The 25,586-nt window shown below is 41.2% G+C and overlaps 1 protein-coding gene across 2 annotated transcripts in view; it reads left to right on the top strand.

The window, feature by feature from the left end:
• Window positions 1-25,586, top strand: part of VWF (von Willebrand factor) — a 232,140-nt gene that overhangs the window by 97,243 nt on the left and 109,311 nt on the right. For both annotated transcript variants that reach the window (XM_039539548.1, XM_039539538.1), the window contains 10 exons: window positions 988-1,122; window positions 6,893-7,039; window positions 7,766-7,906; window positions 10,244-10,363; window positions 12,874-13,030; window positions 13,652-13,810; window positions 15,488-15,623; window positions 19,667-21,012; window positions 23,881-24,000; window positions 25,308-25,451. In XM_039539548.1, coding sequence (XP_039395482.1) covers window positions 988-1,122; window positions 6,893-7,039; window positions 7,766-7,906; window positions 10,244-10,363; window positions 12,874-13,030; window positions 13,652-13,810; window positions 15,488-15,623; window positions 19,667-21,012; window positions 23,881-24,000; window positions 25,308-25,451 — 2,605 coding nt within the window. The remainder of the gene's footprint in view (window positions 1-987; window positions 1,123-6,892; window positions 7,040-7,765; window positions 7,907-10,243; window positions 10,364-12,873; window positions 13,031-13,651; window positions 13,811-15,487; window positions 15,624-19,666; window positions 21,013-23,880; window positions 24,001-25,307; window positions 25,452-25,586) is intronic.

Here is a 25,586-nt window from a genome sequence, read left to right as displayed (position 1 = left end):
GACTTAGATATCTAAGTATCAGAGGGGTAGCTGTGTTAGTCTGGATCTGTAAAAGTGGCAAAGAATTCTGTCGCACCTTATAGATTAACAAACGTATTGGAGCATGAGCTTTCATGGGTGACGAAGTGGGTATTCACCCATGAAAGCTCATGCTCCAATACGTTAGTTAGTCTATAAGGTGCCATAGAACTCTTAGATATCTAAGTGGCCTGAAGATTGCAGCTACACATGCAAATAACTGTGGGTATAAATATGTGACTGCAAAAGCAGAGGACAATATATGAAAATCTGGCCAAATATTGAATAGATCCATTCTTAAAAGATAACAATACTTTGCATTTCCATAGTACCATCCCTCCATGAATCTCAGTGTTTACAAATATTACTGAATTAAGCCATGCACCTCCATGTGAAGTAGGTTGGTGTTTTTATTCTAATTGTACAGATGGAGAAACGAAGAAAAGAAAGATCTTGTCTGAGACCACAAAGCAAGCTTGTGGCAGACACAAAAATTAGAACCCCAATCATCAGTGTCCAAGCATTATGTTTGAAACACTAAACCATTTTTCTTGTATTTACAGAAATAAAAAGCCACTTCATAACCCAGATGTGGCTTCATTTTATTTCATTATATGAATTGTGAAATCTTGCCTTCACTTGTGTACATAAAACTGATAAACACTGCACCCATTGTATATCCCTGAGATAGCACAGTTAACATTGCTGCAGAAACCCTTATAGTTAAAGGGTCTTTACAAAGTATCTGTACAAATGTTGCATGCTGGCCAAGTGTGTCTTTGTCTCCCCCTATGGTCAGGACAAAATGTATGAGTAGTGGAGAAACTAGCATGCTGACAAATGTCTGAGCAGCCCCACAGTGCCTGAAAGAGTTCAGCTTTTCAGACTTGCATTTTCCCCAGGTGTTTTTCGGTATGTTTAAAATGTCCCTGTTGTTAATGACCCGTTGCATTTGTTTCGCTTTAATAGGATTATTGTGTGGATAAGTCTGGAACCTTTCGGGTTCTCATTTCAAATGATGGATGTGGATTAACTGGAGAGAAGTGCACTAAAAGGCTTACGATTCTGTTTGACAATGGGGAGATAGAGCTGTTCAATGGAAATGTATGTACTCCTCTGCTTCTCTTCCCTCTTCCTCTACAAAGGGTCTGCCAGTATTTTAGGATGGGTTGTAACATGGGGGGATGAACTTTCTACTGTGCTTTGATATTTGAAGAGCTGTGTAATAAGATGAACATGCCAGTGACACAGCGTGTGGGGAATGTAAATCCTACATCAGATAATTGTGGTGAATTGTTCGGGAGTATATGATACAATTCCACTCATGGGGCTAACTGTGTTTCTTTGCTTTGCTGTAATGAATCTCTGCAAGTCCTGCCTTGCAGGAAGTAGCACCTATAAAGCAAATTTTAGGTGGAGTTCTGTAACTAGCCATCATGGGCCATATAATTAAAGGTATTTTGCTGTTGCCCTTCAGTCCTTTGCCAGGGCTTTTAAATGGAGTGCTGCTGCTGTTGCTTCTTTTGAGTGTCTTATTGGAAAATACTCTATGTAGCCTGGGCCCTCCTCATGGATTCTTCATTTGCAGGAGCTACATTCCGTTAAACAGAAAGCTGTGAATGGCACAGAGAAATGGCAGGGAGATCACTTCATTTTACTTTGTTTGCTTTCTCTTTTTTTTTGAGTGGTCAGTACCAGACTGTAGCTCCCTTGTCTTTCTACATACTTTAAAGGTATAAATCTGTTTCAAGCATAGCTATTGCAAGAAATGTCTGTCCCTTACCTAGTAAAACTGTGGTTTAATTTAGTCATGTGAAGGACCAGGCATGTTGCAGGAGCTGATGCAAATGTCAGCTTCCTTCCCCATGCTAAAACAAATGTCAGATGGAAAATCCAGATGACTGGATTCCTCTTCCTCCCCCTTCCCTACACGCTGTCAAAAAATGACCAGGAACCGTTCCCACCTTCCACCCCACTCCATGACAGGATATAACCTTTCCAGAGGGCAGGTTTCAGCTATTTGCCTTGGGCGTTGTAACAGCCAGGAATGTCTCTGTGTTCATACATTACAGATCTCCAGTGAGTTATAGAGTTACAATTACCCAAACTTCTGAAGTACTGTACTTTGTCCTGGAATCCGGAGTAGATCTTTGCAAAAATGTTCAGAGAGAAACATGAAACCGCACAAAATTTGTCTTGTTTTGGGTTTAATGCACAAAATCGAACCAGCTTTTCACTTGGTTTAAACCTGCGGACTGTTATGTTCCTGGTTATTGGGAGTGGCTTACATCAAAGCACTGAGTACATAACCCATAACCTTTCTTGATCACATCTGTGTATGGTCCATTCAGACACAAGGATTGCTTGCGGGGGATTGTACACAGGACATTTCAGCTCCCAAAGCAGTCCTGTTACTTACTGCAACTAAAGGAAACCTCCCTTGGGTGTGCACAAGTAACAAGCTGTTCTTGGCACTGGGGTCAGCCACATGGGCCAGAATTTGCAAGAGGGCTGAGCAATGACAATCAGCACCAGAATTTTTTTTTTAAAAAAGCTTACCTTCCATTTAGGCACCTAAATATATAGCTAGATTTTTTTCAAAAGAGCTAAGCATCCAGCAGCAACTTGTGTGAACAAAGAGAAGGTTCTGGGTTCTTTTGAAAATCTGCCCCCATAAGTATTTCATCTGCATTGCAGATTACCCACACCACACTGACTAAACTCTCAGTCTCAGCTGGGCAAGAAATGTTTTATTCCTGTCGCATGAAACTTTGTAGATATCAAAATATTTTCCTGTCATGAATCTGGAAATTAAAAATTAAATTAAAAAATAAAATAAAAATTAAAATCACAATGTTGAGGAACCCCAAAATTCAGTTTGGGTCAATTGAAATGTTTCATTTTGATTTTGACAATTTTTTATTCTCATATATATCTATATATTTTACTATAATTAGCTTCAATTTAAAACAAATAGAAAACTGGAAGTTTGTATTTAGCAAATGTCAAAATGTTTCCATGCTGCATCAAATGTTTGAAGATGTTGTTTTGAAGGCAGCTTCTAGTTTGAAGTGGTCCAAGAACTATGCAAGGTACCTGGGTGTGACTGTCCCAGGAGGTGTTAAAATGCTGCATGAGGTCATTTATATTCCTCTTCTGAAACAATTAATATCTGCCACTTCTCAGGGTCAGAAGTTTACTACTTCATGGTTTGGGCAAGGAGCCTCCATAAACATAATAAATCTATGACTGAGGTTAACATTCCAATTCTATTTTGACCAGTTCTGGTCCTTGTCTAAATTTTGAAATACAAACACAGACTGATTTTGTGATTATTTAGAAGAGAAAATACCCAAATGTGAGCAGAAAAAAAAGAATGTGTAGAGCAGTAAGGGAGATGGGGGATTTCCATTTCCTTAAATGACGGGCGGGAGGAAGATTGGCTGAGCCAGGTCCAAATTGTAGTGGGCTGGCAAAGAGAAAACAGAAGTAGAACAAACACTAGGCAGATTTTGAATGAAAGGATTCCTTTCGGGAAAATTCTGTCCTCCTTGTACTTCACAAATGGATTGACCCTTCTGGCTGTGCATCCATACAAATATTGCATTAAACCTCAGAGAGCTGGGATAGGGCCAATATTACACAATGTTTGTTATGAGAATTCTATATAATAAAAGTAGTAGCATCTGTATATATGTAGATATCTAATCTATGTAGAGTGCCATCTATTTGTGTGTAAGTAGGGGGTGGTATTAATATGTCTGTAGGGTCAATATAGCTATTGTTGTGCATTGCAAATGGCTTTTGTTGTGTAGCCCATTACCTTGAGCTCTTAATAACGAGTGCCCCCTGTGAGGTAGTGGTGAAAGCTCTCAACTCATCGTGAAATCACTGAGAACTGCAGGTACTCGGGACCTTTCAGGAGGTTCTCAGCATACTGGGTCGGTGGTAAGTTCCTTTCAATTCCCTACACTCCAATTGCCCACTCCACCCCAGTAAAATGGACTCTGTATTTTTCCTCAGGCAATGCTGCTAAATAATTTTTAGTCAGGGATTTGATTAGAATAACACCAATTGGCCAGTTCTCTTTTAAAAGAGAGCCAGTTCCAGCAGTCTGAGGTGCTCTGTGAAGCCATTAGACTGTCTTCAAGGCTCCAGATTCAATGTGTAATATTATTCTACTTTTAACTCCTAACTGCCTCACATTTCTATGCCACAGCAGCTGGGAGGTTTGGACCTGTAGGACATGGGCAAAAAGTTATGTGTCCAGAAGTGGTGTGTGGGAATGCAAAAGGAATAGTAGATGGAGGATTCCTGTTAAACTGAGTAGGTAGAAATCCACTCCATCAAGGACAGCAGTAGAAGGGGAGAAATCCCAGTTTCTTAAAGGCTTCAAGTTAACACTACCTCAGAGCTCTTGGTGAGCACCAAGCAACATAACTTTGCAGTGCTTGTGCAGAACCATCTAACATTGCATGAGTGTTTCAACTCATTCCTGGTGTATGGACTCTGCGGCTGGGTCCCTCTGCACCTGCAGGGTTAGCCATATTGGCTCAGCCACCTTGGAAGAGGGTCTGGAAGCAAAGCAACAATATAAAGAGGATTTAAAACTCAAACCATCTCAAATTTCCAATTTTTACAAAGAAAAACACTGTGCAACTCAATCTTCATGAGCTTACATGTTTGAGAAAGCAGAAAAATGTCTGGGAAAAGCAATCCAGAAAGGGTCATCTGAGTGAATAAAAATCTAACTCAAGGAGAAGCATGCAGAAGAGCATTGGAAATGTCAATAGGAAAAGAAATCACCAACATCAAATGAATAAGAATTTCGGGTACGGTAGCCACCTCCTCAAATGGCCTCTGGCACTGAGAAACGCTGTCCATGACTTTTTCACCTTGACCTCGCTGCAGCATTCTTTTAATTGGCTTCAGCTGGGCTGGATTTCTATCTTTGAAGGGATCCTTGCACCTTGCCATTTAACCATATTTATTCATTTTTTTGTCTTCATGTTTCCTATTTTGCTTAGGACCCCATGAGACTTTTTTATGGGATGCCTAAGTAGCCTCCTTGCTGACTTTAAGGATTTCAGTGTCCTTGCTTTCAGCTTTCGGGTCTTTGTGACTAGCTTCCTCTTTCTCTCCCCTCCCCCCTTTTAATTTCTTCTTCTAACCCCCTGTTTTAAAGTTGAGTGTCACTGAACTAGTTTGTTTTATATGATGCCTCCCTGGAGGATGTTGAAGGCCCTGCTCAGGAGATCCGTAATGGTTGCAAGGGTTGGTCTAAGGATGAGTGCTCCTTTCTTATAGCTCATGGTTGAAGTAGATTGAAACAGAATGGGAACCTCTCACTGCACCAGCCAAGGAATTGGAGCCCTGGGGAAGCAGTGCTTACCCAAGCTGGGGAGAGGGTGGGGAGCTCTCCCTTTGCTCTTAGGGTTGCTGTACTCCTTCTCCTCTCTAACACTAAGTTGGGGATCAGCAACCTTTGGCATGCGGCCCGCCAGGGTAAGCACCCTGGCAGGCCGGGCCAGTTCGTTTACCTGCCGCATTTGCAGGTTCAGCTGATCGCAGCTCCCACTGGCCGCAGTTCACCGCTCCAGGCCAATGGGGGCTGCAGGAAGCCACGCACATCCCTTGGCCCGCTCTGCTTCCTGCAGCCCCCATTGGCCTGGAGCGATGAATCGCGGCCAGTGGGAGCCGCGGTCGGCCGAACCTGCGAATGCGGCTGGTAAATAAATTGGCCAGGTCCACCAGGGGGCTTACCCTGGCAGGCTGCATGCTGAACGTTGCCAATCCCTGCACTGAGTCCTGTTTGTACCCTTTTGGAGGACTCATCCCCTCTCCCCTAATTCAACATTTTGAATTAACACCTTAGCAGTATTTAAATAAACAGCCATTCCAGACCTTCCTCACGACATGTGGCTAATAATCCTGTTAGGGTTCCCACTAAAAAGGAAATATAGTATGAAAGGAAACATTTTAAATTAATCTCTCACCTCATTAGCAGCTGGAGGCTGTGACATTGTAGCCAATTGCAGCCAGAAAGTGGTCCCAAGCATAGAAAACTGGCAAGAGAGGGCAGGGGGAAGTGTTAGTGATGGAAAAGTTAATTGATAAAAAAAGAATCCAGAGACCTGCTGGTGGTGGGGCTGTCCTTTTATATGGCAGTGGAAGCAAATCTTCCACAGCTCTGAGTCAGAACCTGCCCCTTAATTTCAATGTTTAATATGCAAGGAGTTCCATGCACTTTGTGATAAGTAGACCACATTTATTTTTGTTACAGCTGTTGCAGGCGTCATGAATTTGATGATAGTCGTGGTTTCTAAAAAAGGGAAACGGGTACTGATGTCTGTCCTTTACTTGTTAATTGGCCACTAATTGACTTAGTTGAACTTACCTAGTCATCCTTTTCTTAGCAAATCCATCCCCAATGCTATTTCCAATTAAAAGTGATTCCTTTGTGTATCTATCCCAGTGACCAGTGGGAGCTGCGTAGTGAGGGCTCAGGGGGCACTGCTTCACTCAAAACACTGAGAACTTGTAATCAGAATGAAACCAATGGGTTTCCATCCCAATTCCCTGTGCCATTCAAAGTTGTTTCGTTAAAGGAGTAATTCATCTGCAGGAAGGTTTCTGTGCGAGACATCTGAGCCTGTGCTCAACACTGTGTGCTATTGATGTATACGTTCCAGTACAGTGCTCTGCAGCAGCAGCAATAGGATTTCACTGAACAGTCAACTAACCGCACCGTGGCACTTCTCAAAAGTGCCCTTTGTTAGCAAGTACATGGAGCACGGAGGGAAGTTACAATGACCTGTTTAATATGTGGTCTCAGAGCTGCCCTTGCTAACACACTGTTTTTTTTCATGTTTAGGTGGCTATCAAGCAGCCTCTTAGAGATGAAACCAATTTTGAAGTCCTGAAGTCCGGGCGCTATTACGTTCTCTTACTGGGCAAAGGAATCTCTGTAACCTGGGATCTGGCCATGGGTGTCTCAGTTATTTTGAAAGGACATTTCAGAGTAAGTAACTTTGATTTACTTCTCATTCTCACTAGGAAAGTGCTCCTAATGTTCCCTAATGAATACATCTGGACAGATCCTTCTGGGGGAGCAAGGAAGGAATTCAGTATTTCGTATGTAGGCATGTGAATAGATTCATGTGAAACATTGAGCCCTCTCTCAAAAAAACAAAAGGCCTTTCTACTAATACACTATGGACTAATAATTTTCTGTAGTGGTTCAACACTAAGGGTTCAGTTATGGTTCTTGGTAGGTTGAACCATGCTAGGAATGAAGAGGGAGGAGAAGCACTTAGGCATCATGCCCTCAATGAGGGCAATTGAAAGGGACAGTTTCCTCTGGGAGCTGGAGGGAAGGCATTTCTGAGCAGGCTTTGCTAGTGCTCCCCACACCACAGTGACTTTCAAGGGCAGCAGGAGAAGTGGTCCCATCGCTAAATCCATGACTCATCCAGACACATTCCCAGTAGAGTCAGTCAGAACCAGCAGTGGTAGCCAATGTCCCCTTCTTGATCCCTGGAGTGCTGGGAGACAGATTGCTCCTGCTCCTCTCTGTGTCAGTACGGTGGGAATGGAGGCTAAAGGCCTTTGCACCTGCCATGGGAAGGCATTATATAGTCTTGCATCTATAGAGCATGAGAATGAAAAGGTTCATTAACAAAACTCCATGTCAGTCTAAAGGTGGAAGATTTATGTGTTTGTGTTTTTTTTTTTTTCCTCCTGCAAGGATCAAGTGTGTGGTCTGTGTGGGAATTTTGATGGAATCCAAAACAATGATTTGACCAGCAGCAATAATAATCTTGAAGTGGATCCAATTGACTTTGGGAATTCCTGGAAAGTCAGTCCAGGTTGTGCTGATGTCAGAAAGGTGACTCTGAATGAACTGTGAAAACTGTTTACTAATGGTTACTACCTCAGTTAGGGGTTGCTGAATGGTTGTGGAGGAAACCAAAGAAATAAACTAACCCCTCTCCCAGAATTCACACCAAACTGGAATCTTTTCTGAGATCTGATAAATGTTCAATTAACTTCTTTAAGTTTTCCAAGACCTCTGTGCTGCTTGGGTTTGGACAAATATTTAACCCGCCAAATCATGTGATAGAGGCTGCATGCCAGCCCAGATGCAGGAGATCCAGCTATAACTGGAAATCACATTTGAGAGCCTGATCTCACAGAATTTCTAGCTACATTTCCAGAAAGGAGAAGTTCAGATAAACATCCAATTTCCCATCATCCTAACCTTTACAGGCTGTCCATTATGAACATTTGCTGGCTCTCGGAGTTTTTCTGTATTTTTCTCACCTTTTCTGAACTGCATGTTCACCCCTAGATTCCTATGATCATTGCAGAGTGTTTTTTGTAAGATGAACAGGGATGTAAAGTACAAGATTTACTAGGGTACCGCAAGTTAAGAAGATTCCTAGTAAATAAAGTGCATGGGGCATGAGGTTCAGAAATAGAGCTATAACACTAGGGGTTGGAGTCAGGAAAACATAACAATAAAAGGATCATGGTAAAATGAGAACTATGATGGAAAAGGGAGAGAAGGCAGAGTCATGGGCCCAGAATTGGTCGTGGCTGCAATTTGCAGATTCTTTGTAAGTCACGGACCTACTCTTGCTCCCATCGAAGTCAATGGAAGTTTCAACATTGTCTAAAATGGGAGCAGGACTGGACTCACAATAGCTTCCTAAGGTAATAGTTGTCTAAGTTAAAAATAAGCATTTCTTTTCTTTTCTTCTCTCAGTCTCCCTAGGAAAGCTATCCCATTTGTATGCATCACTAAATGATGCACCTACATAAGGCAAGCAGCATGTATGACACCATAGAAAGAGCAGGGGCACCATCATAATATGTGGATGGTCTTCCAAACACACTAAAAGGAGGCCCCCTTTAAAGTCTGCCAACTTCAAACTTCAAAGGGGCTCATGCCAGTTTCCTTAGTGAAAAACAGAATGTGGCAGGCAGCGTAAACAGGTGTTGGTACTGATAGGCAGCAGCTTGACTCACAGCTTTGAGCAGAGACACTTAGCTACAAGAAAGAATAAAGAAGTGAGAAGAAACTGAATTAATTCCCTTATTGGTATGCTCAAATGGGAAGACTGCCTTTGACTGCTAATAGTTGCTGGGCATGGGCATGATCTAGCACCATGTTCTCCTCAGTGCTGAATATCCTTTATCGAGGAGGGAGCAAGAGAAATTTTCTTGCCAGCTGTGCTGAGACTGGCCAGCTGTTCACTGTTCCAGCCTAGTAGGTGAGAGAATCCAGCATGTACTCTGCAAAATATCTCTGCAATAAATATTTTGCAGACCATGTGCTTTCCTTTTGCCATGCTGAGCTTGGGGTGGAGGTGGGGAATATTGCACTCTCTCCAGTCACAGTGATGTTCTGTGTTTCTGCTGAAGGGAGACATACCAATTCCAATGAAAGCCCCCCCGCCCCATTAAGTGGTGTCAGCTTACTGGAAAGCTACATCTGGCCATTTTGCAATGTGGATATTTGCTCCAGGTTGAACTAAGGTCACCAAAGTGATTTCTGATGCTTAAACTACAGTTTAAAAGCCATAAAGGGTAGAGACAGAGAAAACCCTGTAGCAGAGTTGTTTGAATAACTGATTTTGTGGTTTTGCTGACAGTTCCAAAAAATCATGAGGAAAAATAATTTTGGATAGATCCCAAAAATTAAATTTTTCAATTTTTTTTGGTGCATTGAAAAGTTAAAAAAATGGTTTGAAGAAAACATATTGTGTAGATTTTGCATTTTTTTTGTTTTTGCATTAAAAAATATAAAATAGAAGGAAATTTCAAAACAAAAGTTTGTTTCAACCTGAAAAAACGAAACATTTAATTTAGAAATGACAGAATGAAATGGTTAGACCTTGTTGGATTTTTTTTTTAAAGTGAACTATTTGGGGAAACCGACATGGACTTGCAAAATATTTTGGTGTTGCCAAATCTACATTTGTCACTGACAATTTTCATCCAGCTCTACCTATGAGGTGATCTAGTCTAGTCTATAGTCTGCCATTGCCATAATATTTCCCTGTAGTGTGGTAGGTTAAAGCTTTATCCAATAAGCAAATAGTTTGTTATGAAAAACGTCTAGTGTTAAGAGCTGGCCATATATAAACGATTAAGAGGAAATACTGATGTTCTAGGGTCAGGGCTAACATGACAGTCTCTGCTTGTCTCCTATAACATTAAGCTCCCTCAGGGACAGACTCTGACTACTTCATTGTGCAATGGCAACTTAATGAAGCAAATGATGGTGGAAACTTCATGCAGCATATTGACCAGTGAGCTCTTCAAAGAATGCAAAAAACTGGTAAGTCTTTTGTCATTCCCTCCATGTCCTCCATTCCTACATGGGCTGTCCTGAGATGCTTACAGCTGTGCAACCTGCCAATCTGCCACTGCTTGAGAGAGCATCCCAGATGCTACCGTGAGAAAGGTGATGCTGGCAGTGATTTCACAGAGGAACTGGCTGAGATCATTTGCCTCTTCTAGTATCCCCTTGCTGAGAGTAGCCAGTACTGGTTGTTTCAGAGGAAGGTGCAAGGGACACCTCTGGTGGACAGTTACTGAATAACAGGCCCATGAAGGAAATTTCATCTTCACCCTCAGACAGTTAGTGGTTGGCATCTGTCATTTAGTATGTGGATTTATGCCTTAAAACAAACATTCCCCGCCCCCACCCAGAAACAAAAAACTGATTTAATTAAACAGTGGATGTTCTTATTACCATATAAGTGTTTATTTTTTCCTGAAACCTACGGAGCTCTCTGCCTTATTGATATATTGTGGCAATGTGTTAATCGTGCACTATGCAAAAAAGGTTTTCCTTTTATCAGTTATGTATCTATTGCCTTTGTTTCACTGAATGTCTTTTCATTCTTATATTATGTGAAAGAATAAATAGGACCACTCCATTTACTATCTCTACCATTCATTATATTCTTATAAGGTAGTCTCCTTTTATTTAGCTCCTCTCTAAATTAAACAGTTCCAGTCAATTTCAATCTCTCCTTATACAGAAGGCTTTCCTGCATCTTATCATTTATTTTGCCAGTCTCTGAATGCTGTCTGTTTCTATTAGATCTTTTCTGAGGTAGGATGATGAAAACTGCACCCAGTATTCCATGGCATGATCATATTTTCACTAGCATACTGTTTATCAAGTTAATACAATATATTTATTGGAAGCTACATTCAAACTTGCCTCCGCAATGTCCTTTTTAATATCATGAATGGCTAAATCCCTTGGGCCTGATCTAAAAGCCCATTGAAATCAACTTTGAATCAGCCCCCTTTTGTCTTCTCTGTTCAGTGTAATAACTAGAAGGATGAAAAAAAAGGAGATAAAGGAATCAAATCTTTTCTGTCGCTTTCATTATTGTGGTATCTAATCTGATAAACAATAGGAACGGCTAAACTTTGTAGATTGAGCATGAAGGGTCCTCATGCAGGCAAGTGCGAGTCACTTGCCAGACTTGTCTGGGTATATCTCATGTAATCATTTCCCTGCCATGGCAGAGACCTTGGGCACTGGTTACGGTGGCCATATTTCCCAAAGGGAAAGCAGGACACCACATGGAGCTGGGCCAAGCCACGCACCCGTGCCCAGCCCCACTATTCCCCATGCACAGGGCTGACCTGAGTCGCTGGCCCGAGCCCTGCTGCCCCCCCCCCCATGCGGGGTGGTATTGCCGCTCACCTGAACCCTGCCTGCCTCCCACATGTTGTTCCCCGCCATGTTCCTCTGTACCCCACTAAGGGTTCACGCCCCACTTTTTTGGCAAAAGTGGGCATTTGTCCCGTTTGCTCTTGCCAACTGATGATCCAATGCCCACTTTTGCCAAAAAAGTCAGGAGGGCCAGGACACAGCTTAAAAAAAGGACTTTTCCCGGCAAAAAAGTGACGTATGATAACCCTAATATTGGTGCAACTTGGTCCCTTCCTATTCTGTGCCTGAAGCACATATGAGTTTAGTCTCCTGAGGGCTGTAATACTTTGGTCTCTTTTAGGTTGTTTGGTTTAGCATGCAGGTGCTGGGTGGTGCTGGTGGCCTGTGATATACAACAGGTCAGATTGGATGATTTGGTGATCCCTTCTGGCTTTAAACTCTGTTGCTCATATTTTAGAAATTAGAACTTATATTTTTCACTAAAGGGCCTGGCTCTCATTTACACTTAGGGCCCTTTACACTTCTGTGACAGCGTGACTGTAATTCACACCTACTTTAAGGCCTTGTTACACTGCTAGGTTAGGTCTATACTAGGCGGGGAATCGACCTAAGATGCGCAACTTCAGCTATGCGAATCTTAGGTTGATTTACCTGGCTGTGAGGACGGCGGCGAGTCGACTGCTGCCGCTCCCCCGTCGACTCTGCTTCCGCCTCTTGCCGCGGTGGAGTTCCGGAGTCGACGGCAGAGCGATTGGGGATCAATTTTAACGTGTCTACACTAGATGCGATAAATAGATCCCCAATTGATTGATCGCTACTCGCCGATCTGGCGGGTAGTGTAGACATACCCCTAGAGAGCTATGAAAGAGGTATAGTATGAAAAAGAATCAGGTCCAACATGGTTAAATATGCTTTTATATTTCCCATAATTTAATGGTTCCTAGAAACTGTAGAGTTTGCTTGAAGGGTTGGTTACATTTCATGTCCTTGGGCATGACCATACTCTCATTGACATTAATACAATGGCTTCCAGAGACTCCAGTGGAAGTCAGATGGGGCACCAAATGAACAGGAGAATGATATCACGAGCAAGTCCATCTAGAGGCAGGAGGTGCATGAAATGAGTTTATACTGTGTAACTCTCCTTTTAGGTGAATCCTGAGCTGTATATGGATATCTGCATGTATGATACTTGTGCCTGCGAATCAGTTGGGGATTGTGCTTGCTTCTGTGATGCTATCGCAGCCTATGCCCATATCTGTGCACAAAAAGGTGCAGTTGTTCATTGGAGATCATCAACTCTGTGCCGTAAGTACCGGATAGCTGAGTGAAACACCTAGTAATGGTTTGGCAGGAGTTACTGCAGCAAGAAAAACCAAAGACATGCTAGTTTTTAATTAGCTGATGACTCAGCTAGAACACATTTTCATTAAATCTAGTCCTGCTCCCACTGATGTCAGTAGGAGTCCTGCTATTAATATTATTGGGGACAGGACTTGGCAAGGGTCCCCAGTCCTGGGCATGCAGGGTGATGGCTCCTCAAGAGTAACTCTTTGTCTGCTACATTTCCATGCACACCTTGAAAAAAGATGGAGCTCACTCCTTTCATTAGGGAGACATGATAGACATGGAAATACAAATCTGAACTAAGAAATGGAAATGTTTGCTGTAAATGTTTGTTAAATTGAAAGTGAAAGTTAATTCCTAGCAATTATTTCTAGCAACAGCCAATAATATTGATCACAGCATAGGTTTGGGTGTATGAAAAGAATTGTGTGAATATGTGGCCAGGCTCTGGTGTGCCTAAAATAAACACTTCTCTGGCAAGTATGGCTATATATGTGACTCCAAGCCTTCTGCCTGGGCTCCAAGAGCCATGGTGAATGCAATCTGAGGTGACTTTTTTAACTGATTCTTTTTATTGCATAGCACAAAGTTGTGAGGATCTGAATAAGCATGAATTGGAGTATCAGTGTGAATGGAGATATAACAGCTGTGGACCTGCCTGTCCTATTACATGCCAACACTTTGAACCTGCGGTGTGCCCTCTGCAATGTGTAGAAGGATGCCATGTGCACTGTCCTGAAGGTAAACCCACTGTCTTCTTTACACAGTTAGTTAGCATTTCCTGCTCAGCTCTTATCGCTTACTGGTATCTTTGTACTTTCCCCCCCCCCCCGGAACGTTGCATGAAATGTTTTTTTTGTTTTTTTTTTAAGACTGGAAATAAGCAGATTTGTAAGATTAATGGCTGTGAAATTTTCATATGCAAAAGTTAAATCTTAACAATCTTACTGGTATGCTTGCATCACTGTTTCCATCAAGGTAAGAAGACGGTGACCAGATGTTCCAGTTTACTAGGCTCATCCTGGTTTTCTGGAGCTGTCTGGAATGATTATATTGAAACCAGGGTTTTGACCAGTTCTCAGTGGAATCCTAGGGCATCTCACCTGGACTTAACTTCCTGTGTCCCATATTGTTCCTATTATCTGTGCTCCACTGGCCACACAGTCAGAAATCTCCCTCTACACCTTTCAGCTGTTCGGAGTAAGGAATAGGAGTGAAACCCACTCTTGGGTTAGAACTTCTGAGAGGCACATAGTGCATTGAGGCCATGGAGGCACTGGATGGACATTAGCGAATGGAGAGAAACATTGTGGGCAGAGACAGCAGAGCTTTTAAAGGAGGATAGAGCAGGGAATGGGAGAGGAAGATAGGAGGAGAGCAAGGAAGGCAGGGGAAGGGAATAGAAATCAAAGGAGGGAAGGGAGACTAAAGAGGAGGAAGAAAGAGATAAAAAGGAAGGGAGAGGGAAAGTGAGAAACGGTGCAGAGGACAAAATGAGACAGAAAATTGAGAAGAATAAGTCAGAAGGGCAGAGAGTTGAGGAGAGGAGGAAACTATGTATTGCAGGACCAACAACCACAAAACCAATCCATCCCCCCACCCACCAAGTCCCCTGTGCGCACACAGAGCAGAGCCATTAATCCAGGGAGCAGTGAGAGCAGAATCCACTAGGTACATCTGTACATAGTATGGTGTTTAGCTCTTAAATATCAGGGCATGTCCACACTACTGCTTAATTTGATCTAACTTGTATCGCTCAGGCCTGTGAAAAAGACACCCGTATGAGCAACACAAGTTACAGTGACCTAAGCACTGTCCACACTGTTCTATGTCAGCGGGAGATGCTCTCCCACCAATATAGCTTCTGCCTCTCACGGGGGTGGATAATTATGCAGATGGGAGTGTGCTCTCCCATTGGCATACAGCATCTTCACCAGATGTTCTACAGCAGCGCAGGTGCATCAGTGCAGCTGAGCTGATGTAGTGCTTCTAGTGGAGACCTAATGGGGAGAAAATGATAAATCACCCTACAAGGATGCCCAAAGGGACCAAGAAAATGCCCAAAGGGACCAAGAAAAATCAGTAATGTGGATGTAAAAGGGTAAATGCCATTTTCTTCTGGCACACCTGGTTTTTAGTCTAAAAATACATTCACCCTGTGTGTAGAATGAGCTACTGCATATAATATGCACTGGTGTTAGTATTTTGATAGTATCTCAATAAAAATGCCATGGAAGAAAATAAAGATTTACTTGGTGTCAAACTAACAGCTAGTTTAATAAGAAGAGCATGTTCTGAACCTTTGAGCCCAATCCAAGTATCATTGATCTTATCATATTTTTAAAGCCGCTAAATACAACGATCAGCTTAATATCTGCTTTGCAACTTATAAAACCCTTCTGTGCTGTTTTAAAACAGGAAAAATACTTGATGAACTATCCCAGTCATGTATTGATCCAGAAAGCTGTCCTGTATGTATATTAGAAGGTGCCAGGATCCCCCATGGAAAGAGGGTTGTTTTGAACAAAGATGATGATGAACATTGTCTATCATGGTAAGATACAGATTTTTATTCAACACTAGTGTCTTTTATGGTGGCACAAATGAAGTGCATTCTCATGAATATACTGTGGATATAGTTTTGAATATACTATTATGGGCCTGAATATGATGCCCTTTTTCATGCACAACAGAACCTGAAATTTTCAAACAAGACTAAAGGTATTAGGTACCCACATTCTATTGAAATTCAATGGGAATGAGGTATAAAACTCCATAAGGTTGCTTTGAAAAACCTAGCCCTATTCCACAAGTGATTCTGTTGACTCCATTTTTGGAATAAGATACTATTCAACATGAGTAAGGTATCAGAATATGGCCCTATCTCAATACTTTAAAATCCTCTCTAAAGTTAAGGATATGAATATGTGATCTCTGTAGAACTCCACCAAGACTAGTAGGTGCTGGAAGGTTATGCTGTGTAACTGGAAAAGTAACTTCCCCAAGATTTACTGAAGGTATTCTAGGGCCCAATCCTGTAAGTACTCGCAACTAGGCTTAATGAAGTCAATGGGATCATGCATGGTAGGGTAAGCACTATGCAAAACCAGGGCCTTACATTGCTTTGAGGGAGGAACTCACTATTTTTGTGTCCTGTACGGTAGCAAGGTGCATAAAAGTATGAATTTAGCTCTCTAGCATCCATAATTTTGGCATTCTTCAGATACCCAGCCCTTTGATGGATGGATATTTCCATTAGTCAGGCATAGTACTGTAAATATAAGAAAGTTTTCCACCACATAATTTGCCCACATTTAATAGAAGTGGATGTAGATCTGCAAAAATTATGGGCTCAGACTAAAACCCTAGATCCAAACACCCTGAACATTTTGAAAGTTCAGACTGGGTATGAACTTTGAATCTCTGGCCTGTAACTGATAGTAACTAACTCTGTTTATAAGCCCCATGGAGTTGGTTCTGTTATGTTGATTAATTAAGTAACGTATTTTCTTTTTAACAGTATAAATTGCAAGCCCTGAATTCCATCAAAAGGTCAAAAATGCATCTACGTAAACCAGTTCCCTAATTTTCACAATACTTAATAATAATTTATCTTTAATGCTGATACACTAACCACCACTCACATAAGGTTTTAGAACATTATGTAAACTTACCTCACTTGGGAAACATCTTTGCACGTAGCTGTCACCTAATTTAGATGCCTACACCATCTGTACAAACAATAGAAAATATTGTACAAAAATGAATTTTATAGCAAATATCCAAAGGAAATTGGAATCTCATTCACAAAATATTGCATTAGGATTAAAATAATAAATCATATATGTTACAATATGCTAAATGCCAAAGGGAGTTGTGTATTCTTCAATTAAGAAACTAAAAGCAACGTGAAAGAACACAGCCTTAGGAGAGCTTGAATTTGGATGTCACATTTAATGTGCTGTTTTGCTCTGAAAAATGGCATCTTCTTACTTAATAGACTGCTCCCTGGGTTGCTTTCGTTAGTGAGGAAAATAAATGTTTACTGCCCATCATTCTAGTTAACAGTGCAAAGCTGGCATGGCTCAGAGGGAAGAGGCTGCAATCCCTCCCTTCACATGCATATTCAACAGACTTGTTTACTAAGTTCCAAACAGTTATGCTTGTGCAACCACAATGAAGACAGCAAAATTTCAGAGGAGCCATTGAGGAAAGAATTTGGCCAGCCCAAGGGAGCTGGTGGTGATGTGTGAGAAGGAAAGAATTCAGCTTGTCTCTCAGATCCCGGGTTGGAATTTGAAGCTCTGACTGTTAGGAAAAAGGAAATCTTTTACTTATAAACTGTACACATTTGCTTATTGAAATCGTTGAAAGATGACAAAGGTAGAACCACATGATTCAATTTTTAGAGCAAAACCATAATTTAAAGAGTATGGACTAGATTCTGATCTCAGTTACTCCACTGTAAATCCCAAGTAACTCCACTGAAGTTATGTTTTGTCCTTGATCCCACACAGTATATAAAGCTCTCATTGCCTAGAGTTATGAGCTAGAAGAGTGTCGCTCCTCTGTTTTAACAGTGGGGAGAAATGCCAGCAGTGTGTCTGTAGTGCTATCTTACATACTGTGATGATGGGTGCTCTAGAAATAACTTGAGAGAGATTACAAAAGTATTTGAATCCAAAAAGAGCTTTGTTGCTGGTCCTGTTCTATTCTGAGGTTTGGCATACCTCTAATTTTTGCCAGACTATTTTGTCCATTGCTATTATGAATGATCTGAGTAGTTTTGGAGCACCCATTCAATTGTGCTCTTCATAGTGGAGATTACTGAGGAATCCTGTTCAGTGTATTCTGTGTGTTATCAAATATCCCCAGTGCATCAGATTCAATAGGTAAAGAATTTTGAAAATACCATAGTTATAGCATTAATAAATGTAAAACCAAACCAAGAACTTCCCAGCTGCCCAGATTCTTCAGAAAACCCTGAATTTTCTCCATCTTTTCTAGTATCTCTTGTATTTCTGGAGGGACAAATGCCATTTCACACATTTTTCCCTACTCTGTGTCTCCTACTGTCCAGTAGACTTGGAAAAATACATTGAGTGGTACTCCACTAGCCTTTGCTTGGGCTCAGGAGTGCTCCTTCCTCAGTCAGGCAGAGCGAAGAGCACAGAACAGATGGATTTAGCAATGTAGAAGCTGTTGAAGACATGCTAAGGGAGCACAAGCAATCTCCTGCAAGGCTGTAGACACAGGAGAGGGGCAGTAGATGGAAACACTTATGGGGTGGGGGGAGAGATAGGTGAAGAGAGAGAAGTAAGGGAGAAATGGAGGCCCATAAAGAAAGTGGAAAAAAGGATGGGAACATTCAGAGGAGGCGAAAGTGGGAATGTACCAATGGATATGAGTGGAGGGAAATATTTGGAAGAGAAGAGCAGGAAAGAGAGTAGGAGTAAGGAAGAGAGGGCAGCTCCTACTTTTTGTGAGAGAAGGGAAGAGAAAAGGGACAGAGAGAGAGAGAGAAGAAAAGAGCTAGAAGAATTTTAGTACAAGGAAGAGGAGAAAAATAAGGTTAAATAAAAAATACAGGTGCAAAATACACATGGCAAAATCTAAAGTCAAGATAATAAGAAAAAGGCATTGTGTGTGTGAGAGAAATAAGAGTAATAATAAGATCTAAAAACACAGGAAGGGGAGCAAAGGGATCCAGGTGAATTTAATTGATTTCATAATGACAATGGCAAAAGGCCAGTAGAATTGGATGGTTTTCTATGTACAAAACTTCAGTTTAAGATTTTAGGTTTGAACAAACCCATGACACGAGGCACAGTCCAGAGGGCTTCACTCTGGAAACAAAGGTGTGTTCTTAATTCAAGTTAGCTAACTTGAGTGAATTAACTTGAGGTATAATCCTTGTGAAGACAAGGCAGTGTGCAGTTTTCACATGAGTTAGCAGGTCAAGGTAAACCCTTGACTCCCTCAAAGTCTTTAACTCAGCATGATAACATGTCAAATTACAAACTGACTTGTCTTCAATAGGATTTTACCTCTAATTAGTTCAATCAAGTTAAATAACTCAAGTTAAGAATAAACCTTTTTTCCTAGTGAAGATACAACCAGAGGGTGCAGACCAAATCTACTGGCCATGTTCACCAGAAGTGGAGCCTACAAATCCCAGTGACTTCTATGTAGCCCCCACTTGGTGTCATGTTTCCATGATATGATGAATGTTCAGCCAAAACAGCTTTTCACATGCTTCCTGCATGCATACATTAGTGTATTTCCATAAGTAATTATTTCATTATTGGGTGTCCCAGGATTGCTGCAGGAATAAGGAGATTTTCCCACTATGCACAATTTGCCAGGTAGCACCTTTGGTGGCAGTTTTCTTTCCTCTGAAGCAACAGTCATAGAGTAGTGAGCAAGGTAGGATATGGAACTTGAAAGTCTATTGATCCAGTCTGGCATGGCAAATTATATGCTCATGCTGACTTGTTTGTTTACTCATTTCTGTATAAGATATAACTGTATTAAATCAGGGGTGGTATATTGTTATCAAAGTTCATTTTACCACTAATTTTTTGGTGGTTCTTGCAGTCACTGTGAAGGAAAGAACTTAACATGTAGTGCCTGTGAATCAGAAGACATTATACCAACACCAGTTGCTACAGAAGAAACAGATATAGACACAGAGACACGTGTATACTCCTGCAGCAAAATGATGGACCTGGCCTTTCTGATGGATGGCTCCAACAAACTCTCAGAAAAGGACTTCGAACTGTTAAAAGCTTTCATAATCAGCATGATGGAAAAACTCCACATCTCCCAAAAGAAAATCCGAGTGTCAGTTCTGGAATACCGCACTGGCTCCAACATCTATCTTGGGCTCAAAGATATTAAAACACAATCTCAGATGAGGAAAATTGTCCAAAACATAAAATACACTGGTGGAGAAGTTGCCTCTGCCACTGAAGTGCTTAAATATATTGTATTCCATGTGTTTGGAAAGGCACCAAGGACAAATGCTGCCAGAATTGCTCTGTTGTTGACAGCCAGCAAGTCTCCAGGAAATATTCAGCGCATCCTCACTCTTCTGCAAAAGAAGAAAGTCACAGTAATACCAGTAGGAATTGGACCATCTATTAGTATGGAACAAATCAAGCTAATTGAAAGGCAGTGGCCAGAAAACAAGGCCTTCATAATGAACAACGTACAAGAGTTAATGGAAAACAGGGATGAAATAATCAATTATCTGTGTGATCTTGTGCCTGAAGAAAAAGATGTGTTAACAACTACCACCCAAAAACCTACTACAACCCCGCCCCAGGCAGCTAAAGTGACGGTATCCGATCAGAGTTTAGCTACGACACGATTCCCAGTTCAAGATATTTACAAAGTGCTTGATATAGCTTTTGTTGTTGAAGGGTCTGAAAAAGTAGGAGAGGAAAACTTCAATATAATCAAGGAGTTCATTGCAAAAGTTATCAGAAAAATGAACATAGGAGAAGAAACCATTCATATTACTATCATACAGTACTCGTACACGGTCACTATTGAGTACTCCTTCAGTGAAGCACAGTCAAAGCAAGACATTATTGAGGTGGTGAGGAAGATTCAGTACCAAGGAGGGAATGCCACCAACACTGGAAATGCCCTCAACTATGTCTCCGAACACACATTTACCACAGACAATGGAGGCAGGGGACAAGTGCCACACTTAGTGTACATGGTAACTGCAAACCCTGCCACTGATGTCATCTCACGTGTTGCGAGTGGCATAAATGTGATCCCTATAGGTATTACCCCCAACGCGAACATTCAAGAGCTTGAGAAGATCAGTCAATGGCACACCCCAATAATCATAAACTATAACAAACTTATTCGAGAAGCACCTGACTTAGTGTTGAAAACGTGCTGCTCAAATAAATCCAGAATGGCCCCAGGTAAAGTTGGATATATTTTCTACGTATTTTCTTTCTCTCTTTCTCATCAGGGTTTCTCTGGAATCAGGGATGGATTCTGCTTTGCATGTTGCTGTCCAAGTTGATCTGAGTGGGGGTGGAAGGTGAACTTAGGGTCATAGAAATGTAGGACTGGAAGGACCTTGAGAAGTTATCAAGTCCATCTCCCTGTGCTGAGGCAGGACCAAGTAAACCTTGTCCATCCCTGCGAGATGTTTGTCCAACCTGTTTTTAAAAACCTCCAGTGATGGGGATTCCACAACCTTCCTTGGAAGCCTATTCCAGAGCTTAATTACCCTTATAGTTAGAACATTTTTCCTAATATCTAACTTAAATCTCCCTTGCTGCAGATTAGGCCCATTGCTTCTTTTCCTACCTTCAGTGGACATGGAGAACAAATTACCACTGTCCTCTTTATAATAGCCCTTTACTATTTGAAGACTGTTAATAGGTCCCTCCTCAGTCTTTTGTTTCTAAATGTGTCCAGTTTTTTTAACCTTTCATCATAAGTCAAGTTTTCTGAACCTTTTATTACTTTTGTTGCTCTCCTCTGAACTCTCTCCAATTTGTCCATATTTTTCCTAAAGTGTGGTGTTCAGAATTGGACACAGCACTCCAGCTGAGGCCTCACCAATGCAAAATACAGCAGGACAATTAGCTCCTATGTCTTACATACAGTGCTTCTGTTAATACACTCCAGAATTACATTAGTCTTTTTTGCAACTGCATCACATTGCTCATATTCAATTTGTGATCCACTATAACCCTCAGATCCCTTTCAGCAATACCACCACCTAGCCAGTTGTTCTCCATTTTTAGTTGTGTATTTGATTTTTTTTTCCTTCCTAAGTAAAGTGCTGTGTCCTTGTCTTTATTGAATTTCATCTTGTTGACTTCAGACCAATTCTCCAATTTGTCAAGGTCAATTCAGAATTCTAATTCTGTCCTCAAAAGTGCTTTCAACCCCACCTGCTTGGTTTTATCCACAAATTATAGAAGCATACTCTGCACTAGATATGCCCTCCCAATTTGACAGTGAACTGTTGTTCAATATGGTCTTTCAACCAGTTGTGCACTCACCTTGTAGTAAATTCATCTAGATCACATTTCCCTAGGTTGCTTATGAGAATGTCATGTGGGACTGTCAAAAGCCTTACTAAAATCAAGATACATCACATCTAATGCTTCTTCCCTATCCAGTCAACCAGTAATCCTGTCAAAGAAGGAAATTAGGTTGCTTTGGCATGATTTGTTCTTGACAGATGCATGCTGGTTATTTCTTTTAACCCTATGGTACAAATTGATTGTTAATAATTTGTTCCAGTATCTTTCTGGGTATCAAAGCTAGGATGACTGCTCTAAAATTCCCCAGGTCCTCTTTGTTCCCCTTTTAAAGATAGGTATTATGTTTGTCCTTCTGTAGTCCTCTGGGATCTCATCTGTTCTTCAGGAGTTCTCAAAGATAAGTGTTAATAGTTCCGAGATTGCTTCAACTAGTTCCTTAAGTACCTTAGGAGGAATGTCATCAGGCTCTGCTGACTTGAATATATCTAACTTATCTAAACATTCTTTAACCTATTCTTTCTTGCATTCCTTCACCCTTGTTGTTAATATTAATTGTGTTGTGAATCTGGTCAACATTAACCTTTTTACTGAAGACTGAAACAAAATAGGCATTAAACCCTTCAGTCTTCTTGATGTCATCAGTTATTATCTCTCCTTTCCCGTTAAGTACAGGATCTACATTTTCCTTCATCCTTCTCTTGCACCAAATATATTTTAAGAACCTCTTCTGGTTACTTTTTAAGTCCCTTGCTAACTGTAATCCATTTTGTGCCTTTGCCTGTCTGATTTTTTCCCTTCATGCTTGTGCTGTTCTTTTGTACACCTCCTTAGTAATTTGTCCATGTTTTGACATTTTATAGGATTCCTTTTTGATTTTCAGGTCACTAAAGAACAGCTGATGGAGCTATATTGTTTTCATCTGCCTGCCCATCAGAGGTTAAAATTACTTCCTCCCTCTGCTTCTAGGTTTGATTATTTCACCGTGAAACTTTTGTGAATCATAGAAATGTAGGGCTGGAAGGGACCTCAAGAGTTCATCTACTTCATCCCACACTGAGGCAGGGTTAAATATACCTAGACCATCCCTCATAGGTAACCTGTTGTTAAAAGCCCCCAGTGATAGAGATTCTACAGTCTTCCTAGGTAACTTGTCCACTACTTAACTATCCTTATAGTTAGAAAGTTTTTTTCTAATATTTAACTTAAAATCTCTTGTGCTGCAAACTAAACCAATTTCTACTTCTCCTACCCTTAGTGGACATGGAGAACAATTGATCACTGTCCTCTTTACAACAACCTTTTAAATATTTGAAAACTCTTACCATCTTCCCCCTCAGCCTTTTCTTTTCTAGACAAAACATGCCCAGTTCTTTCAACCCTTCTTCATAGGCAGATTTTCTAAACATCTTATAATTTTTGTTGCTGTCCTCTGGACTGTTTCTAGTTTGTCCACATCTCTTCTGAAAGTGTGGTGCTCAAAAATGGACCTGGCATATCAGCTGAGGCCTCATCCCTGCCAAGTAAACCAAAACCTCAAAGTTTTGTTGGGTTCAGGAATGTTCGTGAGATGTCCTATTTGGAGACTTGGGGGGCAAAGCTCTCATGTTGAACATAAAGCTCAGTTCTGACATAGAGGAAGTTACTGCTTGTATCAACGGAACACTGCCCCACTGTTTTCTCAAACTCCAGCTGTCTACTGTCCTTTTCCTTCCATCTTCCTTTCCTTATTCAGCAGACGTTTGGTATGGCTATCTTATATAAGAAGCCTTTTTATATTCTTTTCAGAATTTTGCAGCAGACCAATGGATATCATGTTTCTTCTGGATGGAAGTTCCAATGTTGGAGCATCAGAGTTTGAGAAAATGAAAAGTTTTGTAAAAGCATTTATTGAAAACTATGGCATCAGTAAGTAAACAGCCCTTTAACTCTAACTCTTAATTTTCTTTTACTCTTACTTTGTTTGTGTAAGGGCCATGACAGTATTGACCCTGATACTTTACACATACACCCTGATTTAAAAAAAAAACATGTTGAAGCTTAAATTTCCATGTGTGAGTGACCCCCCTGGTTTTCAGTTGGCTCCCATTCTACTGACGGTGTCCAAGGAGGATGAGGAACATCCTGGTGTCAGCTGAAATTCAAGCTGTTTCTTTTGTCAAGATACAGGAAGTGGTGCACTTGGTTCTAGTACTGGTGGGTCAGAATCATAGCCATCCTGGCTGATAACTAGTGGGAATGTCCTGACTACATTCTTGAGGGAGGGGGATAATATCTTGTTTCAAGAGTGCAAGTGTCATGAACCCACAGGTCTCAAACCTGGGTCCACAGGATTCCCAGGCAACTGTTGTTGCCTTATTCCCACCCAAGCGGAGAGACCAGGAAACCTGAACCTACAACAGGGTGGCATTCCTGGGCCCTGAGTGGAGGAGAAGCAAGACCTCTGATTGGTCAGAGTTTCCTATTTAAATCCAAGAAAGGCACAGGAAGTTGTCTGCGCAACTGGGCTCTACCTGGATGCTATATTGGACCTTGCCTTGCCTGACTCCTGAAGCTGGCTTTCTTTCCATGCTTCTGGTTCCTGCTTTCCTGACCTGTTTCTGGTTCCTGTCCTGTTCCTGATCCTTGTCCATGGTCTCCAACTCTGGCTTGAGCCCTTGGCATGGCTCCTGACTCTGATTCCAGCCACTAGATGTGCTGCTTATGTCCCAGTCCTGACAGCATGATTCCCTCCCATGCTTAGATGCATGGATCTATTGCTTGAAAAGTCTAGTCTTGATGTGAACATCTTGGCTAAATACCACCAGTCTCTTTAATCTACCATGGAATCATGGCACAGGACAGAATGGGACCCAAACTACAACTCCCATATGGTAATGAACTGTTAGGGAAAAGCAGTTTGAACGGATTCAAACAAAACATTTCAGGTTGTTCCGCAAAACAAATTATTCCTGTGTGGGTCAAAGAGACGCAATAAAAAATTTCATTTAAATTTTTCTCAATGGAATTTTTTTTTTTTTATCAACACTGAGATTCTTTTTCCCTGTGGAAAACTTCAATTTTCTGGAAACTGCATTTTCCTTCAGAAAATTATTCTGACGGAAAATTCCCAACCAGCTCTACTTTAATATAAAGTGTGACTTCAGATTTATTTTTAAATGGTTCAGATGGACTGTCTTTTATTTATATCATTTGTCTTCTGCTTTCCGCTTCAGGCCTCACCTCGACTCACGTGTCAGTTCTCCAGTATGCAAGGGCAAACACCCTAGAAATTTCATGGAACATGCCACAAGAGAGTGAAAATCTTCTAAATAGGGTGAGCTCAATTCAGCAAAGAGAGCAAGGTCCCAACAAACTAGGTAAGTGATTGTGTGGATGAGGGAGGGGGGGACAATTTTAAATGTAGGTTGATCCTAAACACTATCTTGGACATTAGCGACTCAAGATGGGTGAGGTAATATCTGTTATTGGACCAACTTCTGACCTGAAGAAGA

Source organism: Mauremys reevesii, linkage group 1, assembly GCF_016161935.1.
Source record: "Mauremys reevesii isolate NIE-2019 linkage group 1, ASM1616193v1, whole genome shotgun sequence".
In the NCBI taxonomy this organism is placed as follows: domain Eukaryota; kingdom Metazoa; phylum Chordata; order Testudines; family Geoemydidae; genus Mauremys; species Mauremys reevesii.
This window is presented reverse-complemented; position numbering and strand designations above follow the sequence as displayed.